The 21417-nt window shown below is 37.0% G+C and overlaps 1 protein-coding gene across 3 annotated transcripts in view; it reads left to right on the forward strand.

The window, feature by feature from the left end:
• VPS13C (vacuolar protein sorting 13 homolog C) overlaps positions 1-21417 on the forward strand; it is a 262583-nt gene that overhangs the window by 17178 nt on the left and 223988 nt on the right. For all 3 annotated transcript variants that reach the window (XM_075007275.1, XM_075007277.1, XM_075007276.1), the window contains exons 6-13: positions 3147-3256; positions 4204-4263; positions 6362-6421; positions 7010-7090; positions 14587-14644; positions 16360-16487; positions 18508-18614; positions 20635-20806. In XM_075007275.1, coding sequence (XP_074863376.1) covers positions 3147-3256; positions 4204-4263; positions 6362-6421; positions 7010-7090; positions 14587-14644; positions 16360-16487; positions 18508-18614; positions 20635-20806 — 776 coding nt within the window. The remainder of the gene's footprint in view (positions 1-3146; positions 3257-4203; positions 4264-6361; positions 6422-7009; positions 7091-14586; positions 14645-16359; positions 16488-18507; positions 18615-20634; positions 20807-21417) is intronic.

A 21417-nucleotide genomic window follows, 5' to 3' on the forward strand; every position in this document is an offset into this window, starting at 1 on the left:
GGAAGTAACAACGGAGACATTCATTTACTAAAGTTTAAAACTGATTTTGTAAAAGAGAAGTGTAAAAATACTGTTTGAATAAAAAATTTCCATATGTATTTGCTTGCCTATGTATTGAATTGAAAGGTGGGAAAGAATTGGAAACAGATACAGACTAGTATGTTGCTTCACTGAGTGAATTTGAGATATTTTAAAGGTTTTGAAGAAAGGCAATGATTTTAAGATGAGTTATTTTTCTTTTTAGACTCTTTTTTTCCCTCATTTTCCTTCTTACCTTTACTTACTTTGTACTTTTACTAACTTGACTTTTATCCTTTTCTCACAAAATTGCCTGCAATGAGAAGGACGTAAGCGTAAAAAGCATAAAAAGCGTTTTAGGAAATCCTTTAAAAGTCATGATCACTCAAAAGGTGGGTATCTTGTAGCCTTCTACAATGTATATTTTGTTTGCCAATTGATTTTAATAGCAAATTGGAAAGGTAAAGACTTCCAGGGCCAAATTTTTCTCCTCTATTGGACAGCTGGAGTAACGCTATTGATTTTAGTAAAGTAGAAATTTAGATAACAGGTTGAACTTCTCTAATCTGGCACCCTTGGGACCTGTCCAGGGATGGATGAGAGAATTTGCCAGACCACAGGAGGTCAATATTGTCTAGCGCATTACCTCTCCTTCCACTGCTTACTTGGTTCTCCGGGGTGAATTCCAGCTAAATAACAGCACAGAACACTGAGATCCAGGACTGGTGGCTGGAAACAAGCTTCATGGGATGATGGGAAACTTGGCCACATTCGTGAGAAGTATTCATCCATCTAACTAAAATCACCCTGGATTAGGGAGGTTGTCGTTCAACAGAGTTATGAATTAGAGAGTTTCAATTTGTAGCAGGCTTTATCGCAGAAAGCAGAAAGTTTAAAAAAAGTTTAATTTTTCTTTGTGTGCATGTTTCAGAAGGTGAAAAGAATTGTGGTAGTAAATCGAGAGGCTTGTAATGTCTCATAGCACAACGGGAAAGCATCATTTTTCCCAATGCCACTTTTGTTAGAATATGTTATAAATAAATAAATAAACAAATAACATGATAAACTCCAGAGTTATTGTAGGCAGATAAACAATTATGAAATGTATAGAGGACAGAATATACGTCCTGTCAATTTAATGTCAGTGTTGAGGCACTCTTTTTTCCCTTTATTGATTTTACATAAAGCAATAAGGATGATTATTTTCCAAGAGACAAAGGATAGGTAATCCCCCGAGCCTCTTTAAAATCGGTGGAAGTTGGAGCCTGTTGCAGATAGATTAATTAGAGGAGATTGGGGAAAATCAAAGGTGTGTTCTTGCTCTGGGATTACTTTGCTCATCTAGGATGATCTGGGTAGAAATGTTCAATATATACACAGGGAGAGGAAATGAATGCATAGGTGGTCTTAACAGACAGCTTCTGCTTCACAGATTGTTGCTGATTTATTTGTGAGTACTTGCTTTCCCTTGAGCGAGCAGTGTCCTTCAGTTTCAGCAGCAAGACGTGCATCTTTCTGTTTTTTTGAACAAAATGCTTTTGAAATTTGGTGTGAAGTTTTTTTTTGTTTTTGTTTTTGTTTTTGGGGGATTACAGATATCTTCAGTTTTCCCTTGAAGTGAATGATACAATGCCTGTATACGTGTGTCATATGCTTGGTGTTTGTATGTGTACAATCATTAATCACTGTTTATTGTATGTTTAAAGACAAATTAGTCATGGTGTAGTTAAGCCTTCAAGATTTGGCATTCAAATGATAGTGTTATTCGTGCAACCTTTAAATGTAGCCTTAACCTTGTTACTTGTACGCAGGCTTGGTAGAACTGGATTTTTAAAAAATAATTTCTGCAAATAATACCTATGTTTCTTTTTAAGCATTTTCCCTTGTTGTTGTGTGTTTACGTTTTGCAGTTGTGGGAAATTATAGGGGGAGTTTAATGACCACAGATGTTTTGATTTGTGAAAGTTAAAGCTTTATAATTGTTAAAGCACAAATTGTCAACGTTGCATGCCAAAATACATGAAGTAAATATCCTTATGTTGAACTTCTAGTCAGGCATATCGTTTTCTTCTACAATGTTAGTCTTTGTATCTGTCAGTTAAATTCCAATTACTCATAGGGCGTACACAGAATGAGTGTGGCTTCAAGAGACAATATGTCTGACTGAGGAGAAAAATATGTTGTCCATGTAATTGAGTCAGGCCTATTCATATGCAATGCAGACTTTATCTGCTTATATCACAACTTCAAAAGACTTACTTAGAAGATAGCACACTCGTGTGCCAATCAAACCCTGTAACCTGATCAAATCATTTGCCACCGGTATCCTCTTAAAACTGTTTTCACTCACTGAGCCATATTACCTTACAAGTTATACCTTTGTACTCTTACTTACACCAGTGCCGGCATTGTTAGGCTACTTCTAAAGCCTTGTTTATTATGGGTAAAGCTTTTTTCAGTTTCTGTTCAAAGCTGGGGTTGTTCACACTAAAATGAACTTTTGGCAGAAAGGTTTTTTTTTTTGAGAAGCTTCAGACAAAGTTGAAAGTTCCTTGTTGTACAAGTGTCTGTTTTAAAGTGGAAATAAAACTTCAGTTCAAATCATGTGTTGCTAATTTTTATTTATACTTCATTAACTTAAAAAATATTCTGAACATGAGTATAGGTAGAATTTTTATGATTCACAGAGATGGCTTTTTCTGTAAAAAGGTGAACACAGAAGGGTGTGGGTGACAAAGGACTGGCAAACTTACCCACTTGATAGGGATAAACTAAGCTGCTGCTTTTGCCTCTTCAGATCTGCTGTAGTTCTTAGTACAGTATATATTTAGTCAACTGCATTTACACCACATTAAAGGTCTCTAATTCAAGCAAGTTAATAATCATTCTTTTTTTTTGCAATTTCCCCCCTTAAACTTGAATATTTTTCGTTTTGTTTCCTAAGCAAAAAAGGGTTCTAAGTAACTTAGACAGAAGCACAAACGGCAATACTTATTGTGAGTAAGTGTGTGAAGTTGTTGAAATGTGGCAAACGAAACTTTGTCTTCTTGGGCAAAATGTAGGGAACACAATGAATTCTGATTTTTTTTTTTTTTTTTTTTTTTTTTTTTTAAAAAAAACTGTTTTAGATAAATCAAAAGAAGAGAAAAAAGATACATTCTTGGAGAAGCTGGCAACTCAAGTTATAAAAAATGTACAAGTCAAAATCACGGGCATTCATCTTAGATATGAGGATGACGTAAGTGTCCTAAGCATTTTTTTTTGTTTGGTTTCTCTTAAACCAAACTGAAACTGTGATAAATGGCTATTCTGTATACCAAGTAGATTTGAACTAAATAAAAATTTTCAGCCACCTTGGAAGTTTTATACAAGAAACCCTCCAGCATAACTGAAAGCTTAATATACTGTGTACTTGACTCTCCAGTTTGGACAATCAGCTGCTTTTCATGATGTGGTACCTGCAGATGAAGTGCCTGATTGTTCAATTTATCATGTCAGGAACAGAATAGTAGGCATTCATTCTATTGGGGGGAAAAAAGGGAAGAAAATTCTACCATTTTAAAAGGACTCAGTACTATTTCTATCAAAAGTGGAGGATTTTAAAAACTTTATTATTTAAGATATATCTGTTTGGGAAATAAGGAGATGAGGAATTAACTATGAAAGTTGCATACCTGAAAAGAGAGAAATGTTGTACTGAGGCTTAGAACAATATCCTATTTTAAAGTAGCCTCACTTCAGGACATTTATGAAGATGAAACTTCAGAGAAGGCTTTATAAATCAGAATGGTGTTACCAAGACATCTGTTGATTCGAGACAGTCTCCATGTGGTTTGTATGGAAAAGGAGGGATGGGTATAGAGGTTACTGGGTGGAAGATAACAGGTTGGGCCTCACTACAAAGAGAGCTTCTCAATTGTGCAGGCAAGAACAGGCTAAAAATGATCTTTGTAAAATGAGTGAAGGGACAGATTAATGGAGGCTTTCTTAGAGGTTCCTGCCTGATATCAAATTTATCCAGGGCATAGCTAGTTACAGTGACAGGTAGTTACACAGCAGATTTCAATTCCAAAGCTACATGGTGGAACCACTGTTTTAAGTTCATCTAATGATGAGAGAGATGTTTAGTTTGCTGCATAAAATGATAAAAACTTATTTAAATATTTTATCTTTTTCTGGTTGTAGATTACAGATCCCCATCGGCCACTTTCTTTGGGAGTGACATTGGGTGAACTTAGTTTGCTGGTAATGTTTGGATATTTTTTTTAGGTCTGTTTTATTTGACTTAATGTACGATGAATAACACAGTTAGAGGACTTAAAATATAATACAGACTTGCCAAACAGATTTGGAAGCACACGGCTTGGATCTGTTCATTTAAAGCTATGCATGTTTTTGAAAGTAAAAACACTCACTGTCTCTATGAATATTATTGATGTATTTGTCATGAAACATGGGCTGAGAACCTCGAGTGGAAGGTCAGTCACCAGATTGTCCCTTGATGTTATGCTACAGCTCCTCTTTATAATTAGATAGAAGGAAGAGTTTACTGCTGGTTTTTGAAGTAATTTGTCTGAAATTTTACAATACGGTAAATAAGAGAAACAATTCCGTGTCCCAGTAGTACACTGAATAGTCTTTTTTTTTTTTTTTTTTTTCCTATGACAGCTACTAGGTACAAGAAATAAAAAACTGAATCTGTGTTAATTGACTTCAGAACATCAACAAGAAAAGGGAAAATTGTATAAGGATATTTTTGTTTTTATGTGCCCTTCAAAATTCAACACTTGAAGAGTACAAAAACATGTAACTTTGTTTTAATCCTGTATCTGTAGAGACATTTAATATTTTGGTGTTAGATGAAAAATCTAGAGCAATATTATGTGACTTCTGTATGGATGGAAACTGGGATGGTCAAAAGTATTTGGCATTTGGTTGCAATTTAAACAAAGTTAGGTCACCACTGAGGGATTTTTTGAGGCTCCTCCCTACCTCTGTGTTCTTGTTTCTTATACATAGGCCACAAATCCGAATTCAGTTTCTTTTTTCAAATGGATATAATCAGCAGTGTTGATTCCGGAGAGTAAACACTGTTGTTCCTTATTTATGTGAAACCTGAAATTCTTGTTTGAGATGGTCTCTGCATACTCCCATTTGTGGGAAGCACCTGGTTTTCTGCCCCCACTGAGTTTACAGAAAGAGGTGGTCTTGAGGGCCACGTGACTGGTGCTAAAGGACATGGATTCTTCTGAGATGAGATTAGTGAAGTGTTATGTGATTTGTACCACTCCATTGGATGACCGCTTTTTTGTGATTAGCTACTGCAAAGCCTAGGATAACTCCTCTCTCCCCACACTGGGGTTGTGGCATTATTGATCCACAAATTTCTATGGTTTATTGTTGCTCTGTAATATGGATCATAAGACTTTTTTTATGAAAGCTTTTTTGTACACCTTTTTAAAATGAACAAAAAAGTGGAACAAGCTGGACCTCTGGTCCTTGGTTATGAAATTCCATCCATCAGCAGCGAAGCCTCAGATCTGGTTTGGAAGGGGAGAGTTTGAGCTGTGTCATCCTCTTTAATGTTGTTGGGCCAATATACTGATTTGTTCTATGGTGCAAAACCCATTGCTGGATCACTGTTGGGTAACATAGCAATAGGGAGAGTTATATGCCTTCATCAGTGCAAAAGGGCTTCAGAGCTGTAAATGGTGTGGGATTGGTTGTGTGAACTTCTGGAAACAGAGAGACCCTGCTCTCCCATCAAGGTCAGGCAAATTTGGATAAGTTAGGTACTGAAGAAACAAAAGTTGGGCCATAGGCTACACTCGACTGTGAGCTCTGGGAACTGTAGGTCAGTTGCCATTACTGAAGCCCTAATTTTGTATATTTAACTCTGTTGTCTAAATTTGGTGTATTTTATAGCTTGGGACACAGATGTTTACATGACCATAATACACTGAATCCTTAAAAATGCGTAACTCCCCAAGTCATTTATATTTAAACGTTCATAATTGAATATTTTACTGAAACTGGTTTTAACCACCTTGGGTTATATAAGTGTTATTCTTTTGTAGTAAAGTGCATCATAACTTTCTTTAAAAGCAAAGTTATATTTCAGATACTCTTGTCCCTTGTAATGGGACAAGATGTTGAAACATATATCAATGTAAGTGGTAGAACTTTTTCAATACAAGTCAATAAAATTTGTTTGGCAAATTTATCCATAGGATATATATACAAATCTCAGAACAGTCTATTTTGACTCTTATAGTTTAAATTATGAAATTGTCTGTACATGTGAGTTTAAAAAGAATAATTTCTTATATTTTTCAACTTCTAGACAGCCAATGAAAACTGGATACCTTCCATTTTAAACGAAGCTGCAAAAATCATATATAAGGTAATACATCAAAGTTCATTAAACTTGGGTTAGGAGTGAAAATTGGACCAAAAATATCCATTGATAAAGGAAGTGAAATTAGTAATCCATAAAAGGTTGGATGGGTGAAACATAATGGTTGAATGAACCAGAATAAGAAACTAATGATACTGCAACTTTTTTTCAAATATTACTTTGTAACGTTTCATTCCATCTGTGTTTTTCCTTCTTTCTTCTCCTTGTTATAACTGGTGAGAAGTAGAACCACGACCCCTGTATTTGTTTTCCACTCAGTGGGTAAATAGGGTCTTTGTCTAAACAAAACCAGCAACCTGATCATTAAATGAAATCTAAAATATTGTTAATCTCATGCAGCTTCCAGCGTTCTTACTCAGGAAATCAAATATTGATGTCAAAAAGCAAATTTAACCAGCTTCATCTTACATTTATTCTTTTATCTAAACAAAGTTTAAGTATATAAGCAGGTAAAGAAGGCCAGTTTTTTGAGCAATGAATTTAGATCAAAGTTGGCAAAAAAGATATTACCATCAAAACAAGGGTCTTCACATACATTGAAAGCTAATCGATCGAGTTTTCTTTATTTTTCAGCTCCTGCGTCTTGATTCCCTCAGTGCCTATTGGAATGTGGATAGTGGGATGTATTATCATGGCTCCCGTGAACAAATACTGGTAATGCAGAGAGCTTCATGTAGTAAATGGCTATATATTAAAATATACTACTAGGATAAGCTCATAGAGGGGGATTTCAAAAATAAAATAGAAATTTATGTTCCTAACTCTCATTTCTGAGACAAAAATCTGCTTCACAGTGTGTATTGTGTTCCGATCATGAAGGAAATTTTTAGGCAAAGTTAGTAGAGCTGGATAACTTCTATTTTTATTCCTCCCACTCCTTTCAATCGTCATAGTACAATGAATTTAGGAATGGGTCATGAAAATATTTACAAGTTGTTCTTTTGACTGTTAAGCTTTATCCTGTGGATGACTGGGATGATAAACCCAGTTAGTAACTGTGACTGTAGAATTCATTATGTCTTCTCATATACGTTCAAAAATTGGTTCTGGGTTTACCTACTTCTTTCATTAGTAAGTTAACCTGAGCTTTAGGACTCTTCTATATACTAAGCTCCCATCACAGGATAAGGTAGCTCATAAGAAAAGGTGGGAACAGAGAAGAGTACTGAAGTTATGCCTCAAGGACATTGTAGAAAGAGGCGTTTGGAAGGAGGACAGGTTAAGGTTATAGAAGCAATCAATCGAGATGTTTAGAGTTCCCATTGCAAAAGATCAATGTGGGTTCCCCTGTGCTTTTACTCTGGACGGGATGCTTGGTCATCTGCTGTTTTAAGAGAGGATAAAGAAACTTTTGCTGCCACCTAGTGAAGTGATAGGATAATACCTGTGAAAAAGGGGAACATGAAGACACAGGCTAAAGCTGGAGGGAAGGGAATGCTCAGAAAGTACCATAAACTTCTTCATATCCAGAAGCCCTGGGAGCGGGAGGTTGCTAGATGTTCAAATATTCTGGATTATACAGGGGTATACCTAGTAATACATAACGCTAAAGACAAGCAAGATTAGAAATTAAGAAACAAATATGTATGAAAATGACTTTATTTACCAATAGTAGTATTGTACGGTGTAAACTTGTATTTGCTGTATTTATTTGTATTTGCTTTCACTATACGGTACATATGGAAAAATGTAACTAAAATTTACTACTGGTTAAAATGCTGGGTATTTGAGAGTTCTGGATAATAAAATGTGGGGTATGAAAAGGTTTATTGTACAGTAGATCTCTAACTTACATGTTTTGACTTACACATTTCTTGCAATAACGCAAGTCAAAATTGTGAGTGGTGGGGAGCTGGGAACCAGGCAGCAGCAGAAGAAAAGCAGTGTAGATGCAGCTCTTTGGAAAGTAAACCCCCATCTTTGAAAGAACCCTTCTTCCTTTTAAAAAAAATAGGAAGAAGGGTTTTGTCAAAGATGGGGATTACTTTAGTAAGAGCCACATCTACGCTGCTTTCCTTTCGAAAGAAGAATATGCCAATGAGGTGCCAGATATGTAAATTATTTACATTTTTGATTCCCCTCATTTGCGTGTCTCTTTCGAAAGAGGAATGCTAGTTTAGACATAGACTGTGCCCAGTTTGTCTGCGACAGAATATTAGTTTGTTTAGACTTCAGATTTTGGGAAGGAGTGGGCTTTTTATGACACATCTTGGTAACTTGGCCACTTGGAAAGCCAGGAGAACATTTGAAAGAGGGAACTGAAGTAGTGGATAGACCAAAGCCAGACTTAGGTGGTTCAGTAACAGAGAGGAAGCCATGCTAGTCTATACACTATCAAAACAAAAAGCAGTCAAGTAGCACTTTAAAGACTAGCAAAATAGTTTATTAGGTGAGCTTTCGTGGGACAGACCCACTTCTGGGTCTGTCCCATGAAAGCTCACCTAATAAACTATTTTGCTAGTCTTTAAAGTGCTACTTGACTGCTTTTTGTTTTGTTAGGTGGTTCAGTTACACTGGTGTTGGTTGTCCATTGCTGACTGTGATGACGATGGTAATATTGTCACAGTTCTTGTCTGCAGCTACAAGTAACAACGATATTCTTTGCCCCACAGATCTTACAGTTGAGGTTTTGGACACAGTATGTGATAGAACAATAAAAGCAAATGTGGGAGGTTGAGAATATGACCTAACAAAACCATCTTGGGCATTAAAATGGAAGCCTGTGTTTACAGCACTACCGGATGGAAGTAATTTGTAGTCATTGCAACAAAGGTAGTTTTAGAGGATGAACTTGAAGAGTAAGAGGGTGATCTACAGATTTTGTTGTCCCTTCCCCAGTCATATGCATTAACATTAACAAGGCGGCTGCTGTTGGCAGAGGAAAGATAGAGTGGTGGCTTTTAAGTTGGTATATATGAAAAATAGGACAGAGCTAAACGGCAATGGGTTTTAAACACAAAGATGGAGCTTGTATTAGATATGGTGGTGAATGAGGGAGATGTAAAGTGATAAGAGGACAGTTGGTAGGTATTATGAGGCAGAAAGATGATTATAGCAACAGTTTTTTGTGTGCATTTGAGAAAAGTAATGAAGCTGACATGAGGGCTAGGACCAGACTTGACTATAGCATGAATGATTGGGCTAAGAGAAAATGCCAGATCTACATTTAAGTTGACGGTCTGATTTTAGTTCTATCAAGCTGCTATAATCTAAATCTAAATCGGCCTGTAAGAGTTTCCTTCATTCTTTACAATAACTAATACATGATCTTGTAAAAATAACTCAGGCAAAAAGAGAATATAATGCATTAAAATAGGAGCATGATAATTTAACTGAAATAGAAATGTAGGCAAATGTACTTTCTGCTGTGTTTACAATCGACTGTTGCTCTTTTTATGCTGATGGTTACATTTCTTAAAAGTCAATTAGATCAAGAAATCTTCCAATCTAGTTTTGAGTGACAGTTAGGTTGGGTTTTAATAGTGATTGTGCCTATGGCCAAATGTAAACCTTTTCTTTTTTTCTGTGCACTTGTTAAAGACCTCTGATGTGCAAAATCACCATTTACCAGTAAGCAGATTACATCACACGGCTTCTTCAAAAATGTGATTAAACGGATGGACTCATTGTTAAGTAATGACTAACAGATGATACTTTGAGATTTGTTGTTTAAGTGAGGTAGAACTTTGTTCAGTGTCTTGCAGGTTTATGGTCCTTTGTAAAGTGTATTTTCAGAAGTATTGTTGAGCCATTTTACTTTTCCTTGATCGTTTTTTGAAGGCAGACATCTAATTTTTGTTGTTTTTTAATTGAAATATTTTTCACTTACTGATTTGGCTGTTTAGTCAAAACCTACGTAAATGGCGTACGTCTCTGTGCACCTCATGGTTGAGTCTGATATGTTCAAATAGGAGATTCCAATGTGAAGCTTATAAATTTAGCTAACTGATGGCCTAAGAAATTATACTCAGACTCAATTTTCAAAAGCTTGAACAGATGCAAAAAAATTCCAAATTGAGTGTGTGCATGGATGCTAGCAGAGGATGAATGCAAATGGACTTTTTCAAAGAGAAGTAAGTGTGACACTTGTGAGGGTGGCTCAGGTGTCCTATGTCATAAATCCTATAGCTTCGTACTTAAGAAAATTTTGCTTGTAGACTTTTGCCTGGAACAATATACACTGATAGATAACATTTTCCACATAGAGCCTGTAGGCTTTTTAGTGTATCAGAGCAATAGTATTCTATTTTGATTAAAACAGAATTTTGTATGAAATCATAATTGTCTAAATTTCATGCAGAACATGGTGGAAGGGCTTTGGGAAAATACCCCATTTTAACATTTTGAAATGACTTTGTGTTTCAAAATTTTTTTTCTATAAGAAGTCAAAATTGAAACAAAATATTTTCAAATTAAGCAAGATGAAATATTTGCTTGTCCCAACACACATTTTTAATTTTATTTTATTTTGGGAAAATTTGTAAGCTGTGGCATTTTGTTCTGATAGTGATTTCTGTTTCATCCTTATTCACGTGATGGAAAATGGATTTTTCTAGCAGCCTCTAGGGATGGAGATTCCACTGCCTCCTTAACTTCACCACCCTCCTAATCTGCATCTGCACGAGCAAGTTTGCGGAAAATCCGGCCTTTTCTGAAAGAACATGCGGAGTGTCTACACGCACAGTGTGCTCTTTTGATTTGAAATTGAAAGAACACAGCTCTTCTTCTGGAAGCCCTCTTCCGCTCCCAGATCAGGAAGAGTGCCTTTTTTTGAAAACTTGTTTTGTGGGGGAGAGGAGGAAAAAGCATGCCTAGACACTCCGCTGGCCTTTTTTGCGAAAAAAAGCAGGCCTCATGGAATCTGATTTTTTTGATCCCTGGCCTGCTCTTTTGAAAGAGTTGAGGCTGTGTGGACACTGTCTTTTGAAAGAGCAGATCACTCTTTTCATCCACTTTTTTTGTGTGTGGATGGACTTTTTCGAAGGAAGCTCTTTTGGCAGAGATCTTCCAAACGGACTTCTTTCGAAAGATATCTGTAGTGTAGCTGTAGCCCATTGAAATAGTTTTTCCTAATATCCAACCTAGACCTTCCCTCCCTCATGCAACTGGAAACCATTGCTCCTCATTTGGTCATCTGTCACCACTGAGAACAGCCTCTCTCCAGCCTCTTTGGAATCCCCCTTCAGGTAGTTGAAGGTTGCTATTAACCCTCCGCCGCCTTACTCTTCTGTAGGATAAGCCTAATCTCTTCTCACAAATCATGTGCTCCAGCCCCCTGATGGTTTTTGTTGCTCTCCACTGGAATCTCTCCAGTGTGTCAACATTCTTTCTGTAATGGGGGCCCAGAATTGGATGCATTAGTTCAGATGTGGCCTCACCAATGCTAAATAAAGGGGAACAATCACTTCCTTAAATCTTCTCGCAGTGTTCCTTCTAATGCACCCCAGTATCTTGTTATCCTTTTTGGCTACAAGGGAACACTGTTGACTCCAGTTTCTCATTCACTAATCCCCAGGTCCTTTTCCGCTGAACCACTGCATAGCCAGTTGATCCCCAGCCTGTAGAGGTGCATGGTGTTCCTCCATCCACTGAAGAACTCGAAAATTGTCCTTGCTAAACCTCATCAGAGTTCTTTTGTCCCCATGCTCCAGATCATGTAGGTCACTCTGAACCCTGTCTCTACCTTTCAGTGTTTCTATCTCTCTCTAGCTTAGTGTCATCTGTGAACTTGCTGAGGGTGCAATCTAAGTCATTAATGAAGATGATGAACAAAACTGTTCATAGAACCAACACTTGGAGTACTCCACTTGATTCCAACTGAACATAAAGCCTTTGATGACTACCCACTTAGCTCAACAGTGTAGCCAGCTTTCTAGCCACCTTACAGTCCATACTTTCTAAACTTCCTGGCAAGAATAGTGCATGAGACCACATCGAAGGCTTTTCTAAAGTCAAGGTATATCACGTCCACCAGCTTTTCCATATCCACGGGGCTCGTTACTTTCTCACAGAAGACAGTCAGGTCGGTGAGGTATGAGTTACTCTTGGTGCATCCATGTTGGTTGTTCCTGGTGATTTTCCTCCCTTCCAAATGTTTCAAAAGGGATACCTTGAGGATTCCCTCTATAATTTTTCTGGGGACTGAGGTGAGGCTGATGGGTCTGTAGTTCTCCAGCTGCTCTTTGTCCCACTGTCTAAGGGTCAGGCCTGCTGATGGAGGGTGCAAAGGGGAAAGTTGCCTCCAGGCCTGATTAAAAGGGGCATGGGGCTCTCAGGTGCTGCTGCTGCTACAGTATCAGTAGGAGCATCTGGAGCTATGCGTCTATTAAATAGCCACTTGGTTGCTGGGTTGGGGAACTGGGTCAACACAAGCTAGTTCTCCCACCCTGATCATCCCTTGTGTTTGCATCTTCAGACGCTTCCCATAAAGTAAAAGGTGAAGACTAATGCTGCTTAAGCAGAGTCAGGGTTTACTGCCCAAAGTTTCAGCTGATTTCTGTGTGCAAAATAATGGGGCTTCCCTCTTGTACCTCCTGTCTTTTATTCAGGATCTTTTTTCCTTTTAGCTTGTTTGTTACTTTCAGGCTTCATTAAATGTATGCTTTTATAGGTGATGAGACAGAGAAAGGGGCACTTAAAGATGCAGGGAGTTCTTTCATTAGATGAAAATTTAAGGCTAAATTAATAAGCAAAGAACTTCATGGTCTGTCCAGTTGTTTTAAAACCAGTATTAACATAAGCTAAGCTTTGCAGAGAACCATGTATCAAGATTTTTAATCAGAGAAGAATTAAACTACAAACTAAACAGGAATATCAGATTGTTAAACTTGTAAAGACAGTTTGCAATGAATATTCTGGGATTTTTTTTAATCCCTTTTATTCAGTAAAACACATCTGTGAAATTTGTAACGAGCTGTATTGCTTTTAAATTGGGCTTGTCATCCAGAAGCAGATTAATGAGGTGTCTGACTAAGCCCCTTACAGGCATATCATGATCCATGGATTAACTGTTGCCCACATATGAAGTAGTTTTATCTTTGTACGAAGAGTGTTATCCAGAGAAAAACATCCAGTTTACATAGTTTTCAGGAAACCCTGTTTCCCAGAGGACTGGTTCTTCCTTCTAAACAGGATGTTGGCAGAGGGTGAGGGGGGTGGGCATTCATTTTAAGATTAATTCTCAAGAAGTCAGTTTGATAAATGGCTGATTAGTCTGCCTGGTGTTAGCGATGATAAACTGTGTAAGCCTTAGCAATCTGTCACTTTCGGAGCAATAGGCTTGATGTTTCTAAGTAACGAAAATATAAGGTTGTTTGTGAGTTTGGTTACTGCATATTAAATATCCCTATTTGACTGTTAGCTTTGATTAATATAGTCCAGCAGACAGGATATATGATGAAATACAAATATTGTGAATAGAAAGCAACCTCATATTAAATTACAAATTAGGTTTACAGAGAGTTAGGGGAAAGAAACACTTCAACAAAAGTTTTGACAAAATCCCCTTCTGATAAAAACAATATTTAAAAAAAAATCTGATTATTTTTCCAATAAAGAAATGTTTGTATAAACTGTTGACTGTGTTCTAGCAATACCTGATAAGCAAACATTGATGGATTTTAGTCTGAATTATAGTTTGTTCTTAACTATGGATATTTGGGATTCCGTATTAGTGTGTTACTTATATTTGAATATGGTTTAAGTGCTTCCCATATCTAATTTTCTTTATTTTGGGGGGTAATATAAATTACATTTCCTTTTCCAAAATAAAATTGCTATAAGTGTGCTTAAACCATGCACCTAATTTTTCCTCCTTTATATTTTTAATGTAAAAGCTGGAATAAAAACAATATAAAGCAGTTTTCATAATCCAGTAATTACATACGTTATCTGAAGTGTAAAGAGCATGACCAGGATATATATGAAAAGTTGGTATTTCCAGAACCTAAAATAAAAACTACAGTTCTCAGTTGCTACTGAAATGTTTGTGTAACCTTCAATGACGACAGTTATACACAATATATGGGTCAAAAGCTTCTGACTTGCTTACTGAAGAGTATCCTCTATCTCTTAGTTATGGGTTCTGCAGATTCATGAATAGTAAGCAACACAGTTAAGGCCTCAAATTATTAAATTATTTCCATTTGCAGGACCAGCTAAAAAAAGGAGTTCCTTCCAGCAGCAACCAACCTCAAAACTACCAGTATAGTAAGTATGGTAAAGGGTATATTCATATATAGTAGTTGCAAGTACTTTGCCATGTTTAAGGTTTTCAGAATAAAAGTTGGGAGACAATTTTTGTGGTAAAGTCTTCTATGATGCCTGTGATTGTGGAGGGAGAAGAAGGTTGTACCATATTTCATTTGTTTGTCATATTAAAGAAGAAATTACAAATGTTGTCAATGGTGTTGTCTCATACTCTTCTACTTCCCTCACTTTTTTGACGTTAGAGGTTACCGGTAGTGTTTACCCTGTTTTCGTAAATGACTTTACATTTCTGTGTTGGAAACATGGTATGACATCACAGGTGCAAAGGGAAACGTGAAGAATTAGACAGCTGAACACAGATCTCTTCCTGCAAAACCAATAAAGCTTAATTCAGAATCTTGTGAAGAAAAAAAATGGTCCTGTATTGACCAAAAAAACCAGAAAAGTCAGGATGTGATACTCCAGAAATTTAAACAAAATATTAATTCTTGAAAATAAGTAAAAACTTGTCTATGCATTATGATGAAGCAAAAAGGGGCACAGATGTCAATCTTCCTCCTTGAAGAGTAAGCTTTATTAAAGCCAATCTTTTAAATTTGTGATTATGAGAATTTTATACTATGAGTAGACATGGATTTAAAAAATGATTGTGCCATTTAAGCAAGGACTCCTGCTTAGTATAAAATGTTCATGCTGAGCTAATAACCTTATTTTAAATATTAGAAAAAGGGATAAGTAGTAGGTCAGGTAGAGGTTAGTTAAGATAACCTATCTTAGTTTTATGTCCTCAAGTGAGACAGTACAAAGGCTTTAGAATTTACCAAATATTTTACATTTTCCCGACATTAACATAGTAAATGATGTATCGTTGCCACAGTCCTTGTACTGAATACCTTCCATCTTCTTCAAGGAGATCATAAAGAACATTGTGGGCTTCAGATAACTTAAATAACTTGATAAACCAATTACAGAGAATACTGAGGAATGATTGCGTCTTCATTTTCTCCTCTTGCTCTTCAAATTTCCTTATTTGGATTTAAAAATAATAGTTCATCTACAGAGTGTGTTACTTGGGTGTGAAATGATAACTTTTCCTTAACTTCCAATCTGTCTTTTGAAAACTAGGCTTGATGGAATATTTTTCTCTAGCCTTGCTGTAGTGGTGTCCTTCCTGGTAGCCAGTACTGCAGTCAGTTTTCTTTTATCATCTCCTTGTATAGTTAATTATTAATCACAAAATCATCTGCCATAACTTGCAGCTCGCATTCTTAGTTTCCCAATAGTACACTTCTACTGTAGTTGGTTAGAAAGAAGAATTATTTTATCACTGTGATAGTTTTAAAGGGGCACAGTTAACATAATAATATTTATCTGAAATGTTAACCTGTTGTAGGTAATGCAAGCTTAAAAATTTGTAAAATGTTTAGCTACAGTGATCATCACCTATTAGAACATGTGCTCTTGCCATTTTAGTTTCTTAGTTTAGTTTAATGTTTTTTTCTGTGAATATGAAACTTAGTTATGATTTCAGTTCAAATTGTGATTCTTAAGAAAATGTATTACATCACATTATGTCCTTTTCATTACCAGATATCACAGGATCCTTCAGAATACCACTCATGGCAGAATTTGTGTAGTAGTAGTTTTCTTTACTGGTTTTGACTAATTTTGTGCCAGTCAGTACCATAGCATTAAACATATTTTGTATCTTGAAGTTTTTAGGCCAATATCAGCCTCTGCAAAACTCTACATCAACCCACATGCAGAAACTGAATTAAAAACTCCAAAACTCGATTGGAATATAGAAGTACAGAATATTGCCGTTGAACTCACTAAACCACAGGTAAGTTATCTGAAATTTTTTTAATCACTGTGTAAGGATTATGACCTTGCCTATAGACATTCAATGAGACAGTAACATTTGTACAGTGATAAACCTGGGCAAGTGTAGTGGCTTCTTTTTGGGTGCCTTGTAACAGGGATTGCCTGGTGCTGTTGGTTCATGATAAGGGCGTAACCAAATTCATATTCCTTTTTGGTCAATTTCAAGGTCCTAGGGTTTTAAAAACCATACATTTCATGATTTCAGCTATTTAAATCTGAAATAACATGGCTATGTAATTGTAGGGGTCCTGACCCAAAAAAGCACCAAGCCTTCTGTGCTGCTGCAGCAACACTGCCTTCAGAGACAGACAGCTAAAGAGTGGTGACTGCTGGCTGGCTGGGAGCCCAGCTCTAAGGTAGTACTGCTGCCAGCATCAAAGCAAAAGTAAGGCTGTCATGGTATGGTATTGTCACTCTTATTTCTGCTGACAGTGTGCTCCTTTCAGAGCTGGGTGCCAGCCAGTAGCTGCTGCTGTTTGGCCGCCCAACTCTGTGGGTAGTGCAGAAGTAAGCTTGGGAATACTGTAAACTCCCCTTCAACTCTTTTGGGTCAGGACCCCCCATTTGAGAAATTTAATATTCATGTTACAAACATTAATTTCTGCTAGATAATCGCTGTTATGGTGACATATATAAATGCATCTGGTGGTGCTCCATGGTCACATAGGACCTAGTTTCTGTGTCAGTGACAATGTGAAGAATAGTGTGGTATTGGTGTGATTTGGCATAATGGTACATGGACAAGAAGAGCGGCTATAGGGCACCAAATAGGAGGTGGGGGAAACCGGGTATTGGAAATATTGAATTTGGTTAATAGGTTCAGGAGAGAGCCATGGATAAGAGCCATACACATCCATATTTAGAGATGAACACATTTATTTATTAGGTAATGAGCTTTGATGGGTGTATGACAGAAAACGGATTTCAGTTAGTTAAACTTTAAGATGCTACAGGATTGCTTGTTCTTTGTGAAGCTTCAGACTAATACAGCTTACCCTTCTGAGTAGTATTTGAAGTTAAACCTAAATAACACTTTGAATGGTATGTAGAAATGTGAGCATCACATTGTGAAGAAGCTAATTATAGTGTAAAATAGACTCTGATAAGAATGTTCTGCAGCTTTGAGAGGTGTATGTGTATATAGAAGGGAACTTCCAGAAACTTACTGAGCTTAAGGAAATAGAATGAACTTGTGAATAAAAATACAAAAAGGTAAAATTTGAGTGGTGGGCAATTTATTTGAAATTGATCAAGGTATATTGATTAAAATAATCTATGGAAATTAAAGGGAACTTGAGGAAATAGCAGTGAAAGTGTAAATTCAGTTCTCAGAAGCAGTTGCAAATGAGACTTTTGAAGCATTTCCATGAACGTTAAAGACGGCATGATAAGTGTAGAGAACAGCTGGTACCAGGTCTAGGAAGATGGCCTTTGTAACATGGAATAATTCACTGACGTGACTTTGGGACTGTTGCATGACTGAATCGCAGCAAATTGAAAGCAGTGTGTATTTTCCAGTGGCATAGTCCTTTTCAGCTGCTTAGAATTTTGTCAAGCTCTTGTGTTTAGACTGAAGTTTTTCAGGTCTGGCCTAGTCCAAGTGTGCCATCATGGTTATATTACAGAAAGCATGGGAAATCCAGTAAATCGATGTGTGGATTCCAGTAATAAAATGGAGATCTATAAGATATGCACAGAGTGGAAGCAAAGGGAGAGAAACCAACTTGACAGTTCTATTGCAGGGAGACATGTATACTAATGAAAATACAAATTATGCTTTTTTATTGTGATTTATGTAATCAACAATTTATACTGTCACATGCTGTGTCAATATTTTATTACCCTCAGAAAATGAATTTCTATATACTTCAGGAAGGAATGAGGACTATTAAATAGTTAAGTTTAACCTTATCATTGCATGTAATTAAACTATATAAACCTGTGATGGTAAGAAATAATGTTTTGTTTCATGTGTGTAGTACCTCAGTGTGATTGACCTTCTGGAGTCGATAGATTACATGGTTCGAAATGTACCATACAGAAAATACAGACCAGACGTACCTCTGTATAAAAATGCCAAACAATGGTAAGATGCATTGCCTTACAGAAATGTATTACACTTCACATTGTATGTCCTGCAGTTACTGGATCACTGAGTAATAAATGCTGGAAGCTTTCATATGGGCCGTGATCATTCTTTCTCTTTCAGTTGCAACCATCTGTAAGCCTCTTGATTTAGTTGTTAATTTGCTTTGTTGTTAATATGCTTTAAAAATAGACAAGATGGTCTAAGCGGTGCTCGTCCAATGTTAACTTTCTGCTTCTAAAGTAATGTCATTAGGGAAAACTGTATTTAAACAAGTAGGTAGGCAAGGTGGATGAGCTAGTAAATTTTATTGGACCAACTTCTGTTGGTGAGAGAAACCAGTTTCTGAGCCATACAGAGCTCTCTTTCAGGACTGGAAAAGGTACTCTGAGCATCACAACTAAATTTAAGAGAACAGCAAGAATTCTTGTGGCATCTTATAGACTAAATTTAAGTTAGAACTGGTGGTTTAGGATAAGTAATTAGCTCACTCGAGGACCCGTAACATCTCCGCTTGCAAGAGGAAGTTAGGCTGGAAGAAAGCTGTAGACAGAAGCTTATTGTAATACATATCCAAAGTGTGTGGGCCAGTCCCCGTGCTGGCTGTGAGAGGGGCTGGGGCTGGCACAGTGTGGGGGTTCCATTGTGAGGGATGGGATGGGTCCCACACTGGCTGGGGAGGGAGAGGGTGGGGTTGGCATGGTGGGGGTGGGAGTGTCCATTGGGGGGTTGGACCAGGCCCTGTGGTGGCTGGGGGAGAGGGAGGGGCTGCCATGATATGGGGGTTGGAGCTCTGTTGGGGAGACTCTGTTCGGGAGACTGACCAGGTCCTTGCGCTAACTTGGTGCAGATCTGAGGCTGGTGCTTTGTTTTGGGGCTGGGTCAGGCCCTGCACTGGCTGGGAGATGGGCACCGATAGTGGTTGGTCTGAGCCCTGCACTGGCTGGGGTGGGTCTGGGGCTGGCACAATGTGGGGAGGTTGGGGAAGGGAACATGGTACAACCTTGCCCAGGCAGATGCAGCAAAAATAATATATAATGATATTTTGAAGGAACGTTCTCAGTAGCGTGGTCTTTCACTACATAAACTCTCACCATCTGTCACAAATGCCCCATCTTAAAAAACAATGTTGTATTTGATTATGGAAGTAAAAAGGTATGTTGAGAGGAATTAAACTCCTTTCTTCTGAACATTGTTTAGTATTTATTTCACAATGTTCCTAAGAGTAGTATTTCAGTGCTTCTTGAAGATTTGCAGGTGAATAGACTTCTGTAAAATTTCTTTTGAGCTACTGCCAAAACAGTGATATTGTGGTCTCCATATGCCTCTCTCTAAGCTAAGTGGTTAATTAGCCAACTCTGTGTTCTAATTGAAAGCTGAACAGAAAAATATGGTGTCTTGCTATAGTAACTTGTGAGGTCTTCCGTGGAATGTTGAAGACATGAGCTTTTTCACATTAAGGAAGAGAGAGAGGCAGTTGATACAGAATGTCATAGATAGAACATATTCCAGCTTGCAAAACAGCTAAATGCACATTACCTTATCAATTTAGTCAAACTAAGCAAATGTATGTCCCGCCCACTTTGTTTTGAGCGTTGTGGCTGTTGGGACAGTTCTCTGATTGATTCTGAAGTCGAATGGGCTAATTTGCAGTTGGTCCTGGATGAGACCATCATACGTGAGTAATTTGTAGTATGATATGCCATTGGAACATAAACCAAGGACAATAGGAGTTGTTCTTTTTCATTCAACCTGATGTTACACTGTGTACCACCAGATTTACCCTATTCAGAGTGCAAATAGTTAAAACCTATAGTCTAGTAGTTAAAGGTGAGGTGATTCCAGATGCTTGTGTGCAACACTTGTGTAAAATTTCTTATTTAATTTCTTAACTTCTTGAACAGTGGATCGAGGTTTATTTTGTTTATAGTATCTATGAGTTGCTCCAGTTATTGTTTCATTTACATTGTAAATCATAAAATGCATCTAGCAATGATAAATAAAAATAAAATTATTACAGGTGGAAATATGCAATTAACAGCATTCTTGAAGTTCATATCAGAAGATGTACTCGCATGTGGTCATGGAGTAACATGAAACACCATAGGCAACTTTTGAAGAGTTATAAAAATGTTTACAAGAGCAAATTAACCCAAAGCAAACTATCGGAAGAAACACAACAACAAATTAAGGTACTTGGTATATTTGAGTGTGTTATGGTTGTGTATTTGAGAGTGGTGTACATCTTGTTATCTTTACTGTTGAATATTTTAGTTAATTTTTTGACATCTTTCTGGGCAACCATCTTACTAAATTACAATTACAAGGTTCTTGCAGAGGAACCTTGCTTAATATTCACACTTGATTAAAGCTAAAGGATACTCTGGAGTAGTATTCTGTTACTTCTGCTATGTTTTTAAAACTTTTTTTTTCTAGAGAGAGAAAGAGGGCCCATGATTTACTTCAGAGGGATGAACTTAAAACACATATGGGAATAATATGGGAAAAGACAGACAAGATAACTAATCCTTGATTTTATTAAATTGGTGGCTGGTTGCTTTCCATCATGCAATTCAGAGCTCCTCTGCATGAGCAGACTTCAATTTTCAACTCCAAACCATCAGAAAACCTTCATATTTTTTGTTAATATGTGACCACTATTAAAAGGATTTGTGATCTTCAGTTTTGTTCAACTTCCTGAATTACAACTGAAATGTACTCCCAGCAATTATTGAGCTGGAAAACTGGTTTATTAAATATTTCTGTTTTAGGACAACTTTCACCTTCTAGTGATATGTTACAG

The sequence above is a fragment of the Carettochelys insculpta genome, chromosome 12 (genome assembly GCF_033958435.1).
Source record: "Carettochelys insculpta isolate YL-2023 chromosome 12, ASM3395843v1, whole genome shotgun sequence".
NCBI lineage: Eukaryota > Metazoa > Chordata > Testudines > Carettochelyidae > Carettochelys > Carettochelys insculpta.